Source organism: Schistocerca cancellata, chromosome 4 (genome assembly GCF_023864275.1).
Source record: "Schistocerca cancellata isolate TAMUIC-IGC-003103 chromosome 4, iqSchCanc2.1, whole genome shotgun sequence".
Taxonomy (NCBI): domain Eukaryota; kingdom Metazoa; phylum Arthropoda; class Insecta; order Orthoptera; family Acrididae; genus Schistocerca; species Schistocerca cancellata.
In genome coordinates this window covers 637,285,627-637,301,194 of record NC_064629.1, presented here as the reverse complement: position 1 = coordinate 637,301,194, position 15,568 = coordinate 637,285,627, and the positions used below count along the sequence as shown (strand labels likewise).

Below are 15,568 nucleotides of genomic sequence, written 5' to 3'. Positions count from 1 at the left end.
GCAAACAAGTTGCTGAAGTGGCATCCAATAGAAAAACTTGCACCAGCCCATTATGCCACACAAAATAATTGTTGTTTTTTCCTTAGAGCACAAGGGCTAATCACACTTGTCCATTTTTTAAAAAATAAATAGTACATCTTAAATTGCCAAAAAGCTGCTACATGAATATTATTTTCTGAGTTTTGATCCTTGGGACTACCATCACTTCAATGTAATAATACAAATGCTTAAAAAAAAAGTTCCTTGGCACCATATACAGAAATAGCAGGTACACTTTCAGTGCATGGAGTATAGAGGACCTGCTAGCATACAGGTCTTCAGCAAAGAACAGAAAAAAATTGTTCATATAAAAATATAAAGTGAACTGTGTCTAAGTCCTCAAACAGTTCTCAAATTTACAATTGGCATAAAAGTAAACAGACTGTGCTATTCACTTGAAGTACACATGCACTACACGTGTCAATTTTTCCGTAACATGCAGTACTATTAGAAATGTTCATCTGTCTGCTGCATCAATTTACACTCACTTTAGCAAGTGTGCCACTGAACCAGGACCATACCAGTCTCCTGGCTTCTTTCCAGATACTTCCCCCAATGATACCAGTGTATGAATTGATAGAGGACTCATTTGTGATGGGGTATCACCAAACCACTTGATAATCTTTCGATGGTTCACAGCATCCCTGTATTGTTTTTCATTACTAGGTCGCTGGTTTGGATCCCATCGCCAGCCTGAAAAGTATTATTTTGTCTATAATAATGAACATTTGTTAATGCTAAAATGTGGATAAATTTAGAGACCTAGGTTACATGTGTAAAGTTTGAAGAGAAGACTTCTATTATTTCTGAGGCTTAATAATTTTACACAGATATTCACTGAAAAATATTCAAGCATTTCTGTTCTATTATTTTCCTGCATGTGGATTTATTGGTAAATCCCAAAGGTCAAGAAAACATCACAGTTGCATATGTCGTCTACTATATCAACTATAGGCTTTAGAAGACAACAAACATACATAGCATACATTTTCTGCTGTCTGAGCATTTACTACATCTAGCACAGTTCTAACCCATCAAGAGTGCCCCTACAATTTCTTGTTTCACAATGGACGAGTTTAACACATATGTACTCTTGTTCATTTTAGAAGTCTAATTTTCACCTTCCATTCTTTACAGTTCCTGTAATTTCCTTTGATATGGGTATTTGTTAACACAGTTTATGCTTGCAATAAAAAACACACACTGTTGGTACAACACTGTAAAATCAAGGTCGTTGCAGACAGTGGATGATTATGAGGCTGATTCTGCCATTGTACAGCAGACACAACAAAGAGAACTGTGCCACATGAAATCTTTGGAACAGTAACTTCATCCTTATAAGATGTGTTTAATACAGTATGAATGTTCAAGGCTACTCATCAGACTGCAAATAAAAGTTTTGTGGAAATCTCTCAGCTGTGAACAAAATAAACGTACATTATCAATCCAAAGCAGAGTTTAATAATGAAGCAATTGTTTTGTATGCTACGGTGTCGTCGTATGATAGGGCACTTATAAAGGACATCAGCACCTGTGTGAAAATATTTTAAACTGCTGAATTTGTAGACCCATTTCCCCGTCTCCCCAAATGCCCTGGAACCAACAGAATGGCACCCTTTTCTTCTGCCTCTGTAACTGGAGGAATGAGTCCCAGATGTTCTAGGCTTTATCTTGTGGAATAATGCAATAGGTAGCTTGAAGAGGGTACTTGGTGGATGAGAAGCATATGAGGAATTTTGAAGCATAATGTCATCTCATTCAACAATGCTGCTGTTTCTGGCATATTCTCTCTCTCTCTCTCTCTCTCTCTCTCTCTCTCTGTCTGTCTGTCTGTCTGTCTGTCTGTGTGTGTGTGTGTGTGTGTGTGTGTGTGTGTGTGTGTGTGTGTGTGGTACACATGTAATAATGTTTTATAAACATGCTATTTCTGCACGTTTAACAATCAAAGAACCCACTGATGATGGCAATATCTGTCACAAACTAGTTTGGGAATAAATGAATAACAAAAGTGTTTTGCATTAAGGTAGACCAACAATCACATATTATTGTTTTTGTATTCAAACACGGACCAACGGAAGTTTCAAGATAAAATTACTGTCATCTCATTCACTCTAGTGCCACCAACACTGAATTCGATGCAATTTACTGGCAGTGATTTCACTTGGCAAGGGAATAACGATAATAAGTTCAGAGAATACTACAGAGTATATGATCAGATCACCCTGTTTAGGTCCAATTAGTGTAAACAAACACTCAAAGTTCGTAAGACATGAACTTAAGAATGTGGTCTGGCGCAATATTCCTTTTGAATCATAACAAATTTAAAATAACATTGTGTCTCCTTTTCAACCGCAATGGTGAAAGACTCCATCCTCAGTTACGTGCAGCAATACAGTCCACACTTAGTGCCAACAGGTTCCTGCTTAGAGCAAACCCCAAATAGCCTAGTTGCTCATGCCAATTCATGAATTTTTTTCCCCCTACTACGGGGTAAGCAATTGCACAGAACACTGCTGTGTGGTGCTGACAGCAGGCTGGATGTATAACACATCATGAAGATCTGCTGCTGGATGGCAAGTGCTACCTCACAAACTACAGCATAGAGATTGTGAACTGGGCCTGTGTTGTATGTTGTTGTCAGGTGGTAGGAGACAGGTGTTGTAAATCACAGTGTGGTTAATTGTCCAAAATCCTACCACATGTATTCCAAGGAGAGTGAAGCAATCTATTACCCCCTCCAACATATATTTCACATACTACCAAGATGATACAATACTCACACAGACACTGAGCAAGTCATTCTTCCCACCCATAATTCATGATCAAGACACAAAAGGGGGGAAGGGGTTGTGATGACAGTGGTACCTTCAGCCAAACACAGTAAAGGTACTTACGTGCGAAGTATGAAAGGCATACAAAATAAACATTGACAAGTGTCAGTATGTTGTGCATGGTCTTCCTTGAAAAATGAACCATTTGTCATTCTACACAACATACTATGAGTTCTCTGTGGACTTTATATAGCCCAGTAAATGTAGATGTCTCCAGGTCTCTGACAATAGTCAACCCTGCTCTCACATGGAAAAAGAGTCTTCCCTCCATTAATGCCAAGTGGCCAAAGAAAGATGATTCCCAATTTTCAGTGTGTGAAGTACTCTGCCATTGTCTGGGTGACATCTTGTGTTTGGAGATGTTTTGTGCTTCAGTACAAAAATTACTGATGTGTGACAAACATACAAAAAATGCTTCGCATATTTTTTTTAAGACTTAAAAGGACAATTTACTGCATGAGAAATCTACCTGTGTTCTATTTTGCTGTTCATTGACCCTCTGTCTTAGTGACCTGAAAATCTAAGGGTTTTTCAACAAATGGTTGGCATTTAAATCGTCTCAAAATTGTGCACTAATTGTAACTGAAGAGTGGCACTTTTCTTTGTATAACAGAACATTCTGGCTGTGAAATTTGCTGATTTTTTTGGGTCAGATAGACAGATGAATGATACAGTGGATCATGTTTACAATATGATCCATCCAGTCCTGCACAATGTCTAGAGGTATAAAAATAACCATTTTGCTCTGCTGAGCATCCACAGCTGTGGCTTCCTTTCAGGGCTTTAACTACCTGACAGCTACAGCTAGGTGACAAAGTGGTCACTGGGGTCCAAGTCATCAACCATTTCCCACTGAGCAGTGTCTGTATGTGCAGACGAGCACAATGTGAAGTTAATATCAGACAGTGAAGCACCTAAGTGTATGTTACAAACTGTAACTACAGACATTGCTATTTGTAGTCATATCATACAGTAAATCATGTTGCAGAATAAGAGAAACTTTTCAATGACAAAAAACAAATGAGACAAGTTGCCAGTGAACTTAAGAATAGGTAATTATTATAATACACGGACTAACACAAAATTAATCCATTTTTGGTTATCATGGCAGTTTTCATTTAGTTCACTGAGCTTTTGTAACAGATACATTTTGATAAAACAATTACGTCATTTGTAGGCTAAAGATTTTAAGACACACTTATGTGAGAATCGGCAACAAAATTTATCATAAGATATCAATTTGAAATCATTTTAATACCAAAAATTGTTGTTGGCCGCAACAGGTTCCGCAACTGCACTCAAGTGTCTCACTGTGCAAATCATTTTAACTATCAGCAGTTCAAGGACTTCTTGGACTAGAACATTTACTTATTACAAATCAAATTACAGCTTCTGTCTTTTATTTACGTCATCACTATCATCAACAGAATGAGCTTCAGCCCTGTATGCCACATTCAACAAGACACCTGTAGCTGCACGATATGTCTCACAGTGGTGAGCACTTACACTCCCAGAGCCCTTGCTTCCTAGAAAAGGAGCAAAATCTTGCTTCCCCATAGTGTGAAATGGTTCTAGTTTGGTCCACAAGACTGTGCATGAAGTGTGGTAGGACACCAACAATTTGTTACTAATTGTTTGGCAGTTCAATACTGGATATTATTTGGTGTTGCATCCTGAACAGTCTTCATTACATGGTTGGTTTGTTCTGCCATTGCCTGTAGCTCACTTGGTTAACTTGTAGGCAACCTACTGTAACAAGGTAACACAGTGTGTCAGGATATATTTGCAAAAATTAAAAAGGAAGAATGTGAATTAAAGAGCTTCAGAGATTAACCAGAGGGAGAAACTGGGTGTGGCAGCTCATACAGAAGACAGCCTGCATCTCTCCTACACAGGTCAAAGTCCTCCGTTCGATCATCTGTAGGTCAGTCTGGTGTGGTAATAGAAGACAGCAACAGGAACTCTGCAGTTTTGGATTTCACATCTAAGGAATCATTCACACAGTAGGATCACACAGACATACCACTGTTTGACCACCAACCTCTGTTATGTAGGACATAGAAACAGTCTTCCCTGGCACTGAAAAAAGCTGAAAGAGTTGAAGACAAATAAGTTTCCAGATCGAGATGGAATCACATTTTGATTTTACAGTTGGTACTCTCTGGCATTGGCTCCATATTTAGATTTCTTTTATCATGAATATTTTGCTCAGCAGAAAGTCCCAAGTGACTGGAAAAATGTAAAAGTGACTCCCATACATAAGCACAGTACAAGAATGGAAACAGAAAATTATAGATCTATAACTTTAATGTTTACTCAAAAACCTTTTAGCATATTCTATCTTTGTGTAAAACAAATTTCTTTGAGACAGAAAACCTTCTATCCACAAATCATCATGGATTTCAAAAGCGACTCATGTGAAACTAGGACTGGCCTCCTCACGCATGATACGAACCACAGGTGGAGAGCAACAGGCAGATTCCATATTCCTGGACTTCGAGAAAACATTTGACACAGTGCTACTCTGCAGGCTGTTATCAAGTCTTTGAGCATATTGGATAGGTTCCCAGATATGTTAATAGGTCAAAGACTCTAAGTAATAGAACACAACACACTGCACTGAACAGCTAATCTTCATCACAGACAAGGCTATTGATAGGGGTGACCCAGGGAACTGTGATACGACTGCTCTTGTTCTCTTGACACACACATGATTTGACACACAGGGTGAGCATCAGTCTGTGAATGTTTGCTGCTGATGCTGTAGTGTATGGGAAATTGTTCTCCTTGAGTGACTGTGGGAGGATGGAGGATGAGTTAAGCTGAATTTCTATATTATGTAATGAATGATAGCTTGCTCTAAGTGTATAAAAATGAAATTTAGTGCATATGTGTAGGTGAAACAATCATGTAATGTTTGAACATAGCATTAGCAATGTACCGCTCAACATAATCACATCAATCAAATATCTAGGTGTAATGTTAGATAAAATATCTAGGCATAATGTTGCAAAGCAATATGAAGTGCAAGGAGCACAAGATATGGCAAGATTAGCAAAGACCATTCTCACCTGAAGATGACAGCCAGATGAACTGTGAAAATATTGTGTTCAGATGATATCATGATCTGGCTGGAGACATGACAAGAATATCAACAGGTAATATGTCAGAAAAGTTATGTAGTCACATCAAGTACCTCTATGGTGAGGAGATACTTGAACTTTTAAGGAAGTTTGATAAACATTGAAACAATAAGGGGAGCTGCTGACTGCCCTCACTTTTATGATGAGCCGCCATAATACTGGTATCATACTGTACCAAGATTTGCAAGATTTGTTCATTGTACTGATATCAAAATTGCCAATAATATTAAAAAGCATGTTAGTTTTGTCCTAGTAAGGTAATACATTCATTTTACTTACAGATACTGGATGTTATACACAAATATTTTATTTCTGCATTTGGAGGCTTTATCAATGCTGCCAGCTGTGTTTTGGGAATGAGTGGAATGGGCCCACAAGAGTGCCATCATTAGGCAACCTTCAAAATTTCAATGTCTCTGGTTTCTATCCCATGACATGATTAACCTCACGAGTAAAGAATTGGATGACATCACATTATCAGTTTTGGAGAAAAACTGAAATTTTGCTCCTCCTCTGAGGAGTCTGTCCATCAATAAATTTATTTGCTCAGTGGAGCAAGCAGTGTTCAGCTCTCCACAGGTCCGAGCAGAAGAAATCAGGCAAGAGATTTTGAGCACGCAGTTGGACTCTGAGGCCACAGGGCAATATTTCCTCTCTTGAAAACTCAATTAGTGAAAAATTAGACATGGAAATTATGAAGCTTTGTCATCATGTATTGATTTCTATATATTTTTTTATTAAATGAGAAATATTTTGAACACACTGATGAACTGGCTATTGGGAATCCATTATACTCATATTTGCCAATTTACTTATGGAAGATTTTGAAGACAGGACACTGAGGACAGCATTTTTGAAATATACCATTTTTAGAGAAATAATGATGATACATACAGCTTTCCTTTTCTTACATGCTCTGCGAACTGTGGATGAAAGGCAATAGGCAGATTACATATTCCTAGATTTCTGACAAGTATTTGGCATGGCGCTCTGCAGCAGACTTAATGAAGGTACGAGCATATGGAATAGGTCCCAGGTATGTGACTCGTAGACTTCTTACATAATAGAATCCAGTATGTTGTTCTCGAGGGCAAGTGCTCATCAGAGGCAAGGGTACAGTCAGGAATACTCCACAGAAGTGTGATAGGACCTCTATTATACCTCTATATATATAAGGGGCAATCAATCAAAAAGTTTCCATTTGAAGGCTCTTCAGTCCATAATCAGTATGCCAATCAGGCTACATCACCATCAGCATTGAGGATAGCATCCAATGGATGCACCAGGTTGAAGATACCTGTTTAGTGAAACATTGTATTGCTACATGAAGAAGTCTGTAACTGCTTTCTGCACATCCTCATCTCACACAAGTCATCAGCCCTTCGAGACCTTCTTTAAAAGACTGAAGGCATGGTATTTGCATGAGGAGACATCAGGACTATAGGGCTGATGCTCAAGTATCCTCCATTTGAGTCAGTATGACTTCTGTGTTAAGACATTTGCGATACAAGGATGTCTGTTATCATGAAGTAGCAGCACCCCTTGGTTTTTGACAGACATGCTGCCCCATACAAATTATCCTTTCTCCAATGGATGTGTACTGATGTTTGTCCTTCAGCAGCCACAAAAAGAATGACAACACGTTGATCCTGTTTGGACACATTTGGTAATAATGTCACCACAGTTCACATTTCTGCATTTACTGCACACACGTCATAAACACATGAATGCTTATATACCAACATCAGAGTCGTGCTATGTTGCATATACACTGCAGCAACACCGTCAAATGGAAATTCTTTGATCACTCCTTATATTACCTTACTTTCTATATACAAATTTATGTACCACAAAGACTTGAACATATCTTACTTGGATTATAAATAAAACAGAAGAAAAATATTACCTCTTCCAAGAAAATGTGAAACAAGTGCCTGGGCTAAAAGCATTTGGCCACTGCGAAGCATGCAACCCCAACCACAATCTGAGCTGATGTTTGAACCATCAAGACTGGGGAACTCCTTTCTGTATGTTAGCCAAATGCGGCTCATGAAGTCACTCTTAAAGCTCTCAATTCCTTCTTCTTTCTCATCGCTTACCGGTTGTTCATCACACGGGTCAGTCTTACGATGGTAACATCTTCCTAAGAGCCACACTGGAGAATCTCGTGAAAAGTTTGTTTTCATCTTCACATTAAGACCTTCAAAAAGAAAAAGAAATGATTATTGAAGGAGGACTCCAGTTTCAGAACTGAACACCGAGTTATAACTATATAATATCCAAGTTCTCAATGATGTTCTCTTTCCCTTACTACTCGCAACTGTTTTCACTGCAATATAACATTTAATACATCTAAATATAATCTGTAATATTAAATACATTCATAGCAAGCTTTAAAAACTGTCAAGAACTTGCAGTGACAATATGTGCTGTGAACTACACCTTAAAAATGATAAGGTTGCCTTAGGGTCAATTTACAGACATACTACTCAAGTATATCCACGATATTCATTTAATCACCAAGTTTCTTCCAATATCAAAGGTAGAATGACCCATTTTGGAATATTCTCTACATTGTTTTCACAAATACTGAACCCTTTTAAATTTTGAATTACAAAGTAATGTGCTGATGTTACAGAGACTAGCATAAAACGTGTGTTTTGTGCTTGAATGACTGCCTCCTAACAACATTTACTGAGGTGATAAAAGTCATGGGCTACCTCCTTTAGCCCAGAGTAGTGCAGCAACTCGGTGTGGCATGGACTCAGTCATTGGAAGTCTCCTGAAGAAATACTGAGCCATGCTGCATTTATAGCTGTCCATAATTGCTAAAGTCTTGCCGATGCAGGATTTTATGCATGAACTGACCTCTCAATTATGTCTTATAAATGTTTTATGGGATTCATGACAGGCGATCTGAGTGGTCAAATCATTCCCTCAAATTATCCAGAATGTTCTTCAAATCAATCGCGAACAACTGAGGCCTGGTGACATGGTGCACTGTCATTCATAAAAATTCCATGGAAGTCCAAGAATGGCTGCGAATGGTCTCCGAGTAGCTGAACACAACCATTTCCAGTCACTGATCAGTTCACTTGGACCAGAGGACCCAGTTCATCCCATGTAAACACAGCCTACAACATTCTGGAGCCACCGCCACCAGCTGGCACAATGCTTTGTTGCAACTTCGGACCATGTTTTTGTGGGCTCTGCGCTACACTCAAACCCTACCATCAGCCCTTACCAACTAAAATCAGGACTTATCTGACCAGGCCACAGTTTTCTAGTTGTCTAGGGTCCAACCAATATGGTCACGAGCCCAGGAGAGGCACTGCAGGCATGGTCATGCTGTTAGTAAAAGCACTCGCATTGGTGGTCTGCTCCCATAGCCTATTAATGCCAAATTTCACCACACTGTCTAATGGATATGTTTGTTGTACATCCCACATTGGTTTCTGTGGTTATTTCACGTGGTGTTGCTTGTATGTTACAACTGACAACTCTACGCAAAGGCTGCTGTTTTCAGAAGTTACATGAAGGCTGTTACTTGTGGTGAGACTTAATGCCTGAAATTTGGTATTCTTGACACCCTCTTGACATTTTTGATCTCGGAATATTGAATTCCCTCACAATTTCCAAACTAGAATGTCCCATGTGCCAAGCTCCAACTACTATTTCACTGTTAATTCTCATCATGTGGCCATAATCACATTGGAAATCTTTTCACATGAATCTCCTGAGCACAAATGACAGCTTTGCCAATGCACTGACCTTTTATACCTTGTGTATGTCATACTACAGCCGTTTGTATATGTGCACATAACCATCCCATGACTTGTCACCTCACTGTATAAGAAGGCTCAGTAACATTATCAACAATCACACTTTAAAAAAAATTTGATTTTAATCAAGTGGTTTTAAAACTGCACATATCACAATGAATCATTTGCAAGTAATTAATTACATTACAGACCAGAGCATCAAGTATGACTCACCACATTATCTAGACATTCATAGATTTTGATAAACCTTTTGACTACTTCAACAAAATCAGTATTTACAGCCCTTGAGACAATATATACACAAGAACAACGTTGACCACCCAGTGGCACATACTGCTGAGCACAACACTTTTAAGTCCAATGTCATTTGGATACTTCCCATTAGCACAAGCTCTTCTGAACTACATAGATGGGAAACTTCCCGGCAGATTAAAACTGTGTGCTGGACCGAGACTCGAACTCGGGACCTTTGCCTTTCACGGGCAAGTGCTCTACCAACTGAGCTACCCAAGCACGACTCATGCCCCGTCCTCACAGCTTTATTTCTGCCAGTACCTTGTCTCCTACTTTCCAAACTTGACAGAAGCTCTCCTGTATATATTCTGGATACATAGATGGGAGTTATCCTTGCAACACATCCTTCACTCCCACAATCCTCCTGACCTCCACTCTGATAACCCACTGTCTCCAACCCTCCACCCAACTACTACTTCCTTTTCTCTGTTCGGTCACCCCCTCCTATGTTGTACCACCACCACCACCACCACCACCACCACCATCGTCATCATCCATCACATCTAATCAGCTCCGATACTCGTGTATGATATGCTTAGCCCATGCACCTGCCACTCCTCCTTCCCACTTTCCTAGCCAGCACACCTGCTGGCTCCCTCCAAGCTACTAGCCACAAACTACTCAGTAGGTATCCCTGAACAATCTCAAAGTTCACCCTGTTTATATATTGGCTGCCCACAAAGCTCTGAGACTAATTTTATTCCCGATATGTACATGACATCAGCAAAGTATCTATGGTGGCAGCTTGAACTAACAACTGTATACAACACATGGGCTTTCAAACAGTCACTTGTGGGCAGGCACTGCTAAGTAGTGGATGTGTCGCTGTAGTGTCAATGTTATCGTGTCACAAATTGCAATGGTGCAACAAACTGAACGCCTCTAGGTCAAAAGTTCAAAGTGATTCTCCAGCATCTCTTGAAGAAGAGAGAAGTCTGTCCAACACACAATGACCCCTGGAAGAAAGAGAGAGAGAGAGAGAGAGAGAGAGAGAGAGAGAGAGAGAGAGAGAGAGAGAGAGAGAGAGAGAGGGGTATGTGGATATCTGCCATGATTTGATTGTAATGAGAAACGTGGAAAAAATCTTTCCTGGAAAAAAGATTACCATGGGTGACAAAAATGGGTGTTACCGATATGAACCTACCATAAAACGACAAAGTGCAGAATGAGTCTCTGGTGGCTCACCAAGACTGAAGAATGTGTGAATGTTACACAGAGTTGACAATCTTCCCGAAGAAGGCCTTTTCTGAGAGTTTCACATGGCTGTATGAACAGTCTGTGTGATGTACTCAAGTGGAGGATATCAAGAAGAACACCTGCAGCACCATCAGGATAATCATAAATTCAGAACTGAAAGAGGAGTTAAGCAAAGAGGTTCAACATCACTAATGTTATCTTCAGTAGTTCTCGAGAAAGTTTTCTATAATCAAACTGGGAAAACCTGAAAACAAATGTGTGTTAATGGAACATATCTGAACCACTTTTGTTTTGCAGGTGTTAATGTACTGTTTACTTCTAGTGCTCACAAAGTACGACAAACAGAAGAACTTAACAGAGCTAGTTTGAAAGTAGAACTGAAAATAATGTACATTCTGAATGAAAATTATAATGCCAATGAAAAGAAACTTTACAAATTAACAAACAAGTCATGGAACAAGTTGACGAGTTTTAGTATTTAGACAGTTGAACACAACTGGCCAGAAAGTAAAAGAAATACAGAGAAGGTATGGCTTTGAATGCTTCTGGTAAACTAAATACGGTTTTCAAAACTCAATTATAAATATCTCTGAAATGAAAAGTTTACAATCATGTGTATTATGAGTTTTGACTTATGATAGTAAGGCATACATTTTCAGGATTGAAGAGACAGGAAAAGAAACTGATGGAGTGGACGATGCAATTACAATAAACAATGAAATGGAGATGGGCCCTATTTGTCATTCCTGTGTGTAACCTGATGTCTTCTTGCACTTGTGGAAGCTCTCTTCACCTTCATATTTGTGTTCCCTTATGATGTGAACTGCAGATGGCATGGGGGGGGGGGGAATGAGGAATAAGTTGGGGATGACATGCATATATGCTATGAACCTATGTCTGATACATGAACTACAGTCATTAACATCTGTTTTATGTGCTGATCCACAGCTCAGTGGAGTTACATGGTGTACTACTTTGTACCAGTGTTACTTGTTTCCCTATCCTTTCAATTCACAGTAGTTACAAGGAAACAATGACTACCTGTACTAAAGTCTCATCTCATCAGGATACATATATATTAGGAGAAAAAAACAGGTTTTTACACTGCATTAGTGGCCTCAGAATGTAGTTTATTATGGTGAAACTCTTGGATAGATGTTTCACCGATTTCTCACCACTTGATGCTAAATGTATATGCCATGTGACTAGGGCCTCCCGTCGGGTAGACCATTCGCCGGGTGCAAGTCTTTTGATTTGACGCCACTTCGGCGACTTGCGCATTGATGGGGATGGAATGATGATGATTAGGACAACACAACACACAGTCCCTGAGTGGAGAAAATCTCTGGCCCAGCCGGGAATCAAACCCGGGTCCTTAGGATTGACATTCTGTCGTGCAGACCACTCAGCTACCAGGGGCTGACACCACTTGATGCTGACAAGCTACAAAGAAGTAAAGACAGCAACCAAATCTTTGTGCAAAATATTTGTGACTTCTGTGACATCTCCATGACATAATTCAGTGAACTAAATAAAGTACTACATGGGCTACTGGTAACTCCTGATGAAAACAGAGGAAGCTGGTTAAAAATCCTTGGGTGTCAGCTCTAGCCATCTTGTAAGGTCTCCATGAGATTTTGGCAGACTCATTGCCATCTTCATGTGGTTCCTGATGATCGCTGCTCTGCTTATCTTGGTCTCCTGTATATGTTGGCTGTTACTTCCACCATCACTCCACTCCTGTCATCAGTGCAGCCATGGCACTGATTGGTGGTGATGGTGAGGCTGGCAACGCCCAGTTGCGAACTGTGGTCTCCAGTGTCCATGCTGACACTTTTGGGTGCAGATATCACTGTATGGGTATGCTTTGCTGATTCTCAACTTTGTGCAAGGTTTGACACCTGACTCAGATGTAGGCTGCTATCTTTATTAATTAGTCCATCTTCGGACCCAATTTCAATGAGCTCTTTAATCACACAATCCCAGAAGGAGGAAGATTGCCTAAGTATCTTGGTTTTGCTGTACTCTATAATATGATCAGTTTTTATACTGTGGTCAGCCATGACCAATTTGGTGGTGATGAATGCAAATTTATTTATTGATAATTCTGTGTCACATTTTCGCCAAGAGTTGAAGCATCAGCAGAAACAAATGACTGTAGATAGCTTCCTAGTAAAAAACAATTAGTTATGTATCATGAATAATAAAGTACATAGACATTTGGTAGACCCCAGATTTGTATGGCCTAGCTCATCCTTTACCGAACCTAGTAGTGTTGAGGTCTTGGGTGGGGGGCAATGTACACATTCGATACTGTGTCACTCCACCCGCTGTAGTCGCTGCACTTATAGCAACAGGAGCAGGATGACCGAGGGGGTAATGGCCAACATGTATAGGATGCCGACATGAGCAGAATATCAGTCATGAAGAACCACCTGAAGGTGGCAAAGAGTATGTCTGCTGATATATCAAAGAGAACTTACAATTTGACATGGCTGGTCAACCAAGAACTGTAAAAGTAAGAAATACCCAGGGAAAATATTAGACTGCTTGACTGAGGAAGCTGTCAAAAGCTTTAGTTCACACACAAATATCACGCAGCAACAAATACAGTGGAACTTCGCACAGCAAGCATAATTCGTTCCACAATCTTACTCTTAGTGCAAAACACTCATTAAGCAAAACAACTTATCCCATATAAATTAATACAAAATACGATAATGCATTTCATGTACAAAAGTACTGAAAGTTTTATCATATTCATGCCATTTATTCAAAGAAAATTATATGTACAGTATTATGTACTTTATTATTCATGATACATAACTAATTGTTTTTTACTAGGAAGCTATCTACAGTCATTTGTTTCTGCTGATGCTTCAACTCTTGGCGAAAATGTGACACAGAATTATCAATAAATAAATTTGCAGTGTGCGTAGTCACTGCTTTATTGGAGTGATGATTTTCAATGTATGATGCAACCGATTCCCACATTATCACCAAATAAATTTGCAGAGTGCGTAGTCACTGCTTTATTTGAGTGATGATTTTCAATGTATGATGCAACCAATCCCCACACTTTCAGCATTTTTCTTATAGTGGCAGAAGATTGCTGCTTTGTTGTTACTGCCTCCTCCTCCTCCTCCTCCCCCTCCCCCCAAGAACTCCTCTTGGCAGCTTCCTGCTGTGACACACACTGCAACTTCATAAGTTCGCCAGTGACCATTCTTGGCTGTGATCTTCCACAAGCTCATTGATATCATTGTCATCCACATTTAATCCCAAGATTTTGGCCATAGACACAACCTCGTTGACTACAGGCTCCAAAGGTACTGACTGAAATGCCTCAGAGTCACATTCGAGAAAGCACTCCAGCCAAAGCTTCTTCCAAGCAAAAGTGAGAGTTCTCTTGGTAACCCCTGCCCACGCCTTTCCGATCACCTTGACACAGGCGATGATGCTGAAGTGATATTTCCAAAACTTTCTAGGAGTGAGATTGGTAGCCTGAGTCAACGCAAACCAATGCTCGAAGAGTGCATTAGAGTAGAGTTTCTTAAGATTAGGAATAATTTGCTGGTCCATAGGCTGGATAACGGAGTGATGGTAGATGACAGAAATTAGATCCTAATGAATTGAAATTTCTCAATGTGGTGGTCTTATAGGCCTGGAGAATGGGCAAGAGTGTTGTACATAACAAGCAAGACATGGAGTGGTAGACTCATCTCAAGCAAATATTTTTTCACCAAAGGACCAAACACTTTAGTGATTCAATCAGAAAAAAGATCACAGGTCACCGAAGTCTTGTTGTTGGACCTCCACATCACATTTAGCCTGCCCTTGTGGACTTAACACTGCTTGAAGGCTCATGCAGTTTCTGCATGGTAAACCAACATCACTTTAATTTTCAAATCATCGCTTGCACTGGCACAGAATAGCAGTGCGTGATGGTCTTTCATGGCTTGTGACTGGGCAATGCATTCTCCTCTGCCATTACAAAGGTATGCTTCAGCATCTTTTTCTGGACTAGACCAGTCTTGTCACAATTAAAAACCTGTTGTGGCACATAACCCTCAGAATCTACAAGCATCTGGAGGTTGCTGATGAAGTTCTCTGCTGCCTTTGTGTCGGAGCTGGTTGCTTCACCGTGCCTCACAACACTGTGGATTCCAGTTCTTCTCTTAAACTTCTTGAGCCACCCAAGGCTTCCCTTAAAAACTTCTTTGACCACTAATGAGGTAGTGAAGCTGCTTTGTCAGTTGCTCCTATAGAAGGCTATGTGCAG

The 15,568-nt window shown here is 39.8% G+C and overlaps 1 protein-coding gene and 1 non-coding gene across 3 annotated transcripts in view; both read right to left on the bottom strand.

Moving 5' to 3' along the window:
- LOC126183772 (cysteine protease ATG4C) overlaps positions 1–15,568 on the bottom strand; it is an 81,469-nt gene that overhangs the window by 47,569 nt on the left and 18,332 nt on the right. For both annotated transcript variants that reach the window (XM_049926006.1, XM_049926007.1), the window contains 2 exons: positions 7,920–8,213; positions 528–732 (listed from right to left, as the gene is read on the bottom strand). In XM_049926006.1, coding sequence (XP_049781963.1) covers positions 528–732; positions 7,920–8,213 — 499 coding nt within the window. The remainder of the gene's footprint in view (positions 1–527; positions 733–7,919; positions 8,214–15,568) is intronic.
- Positions 10,235–10,309, bottom strand: Trnas-uga (transfer RNA serine (anticodon UGA)). The gene has a single exon. It is a non-coding gene; the product is annotated as a tRNA-Ser (tRNA).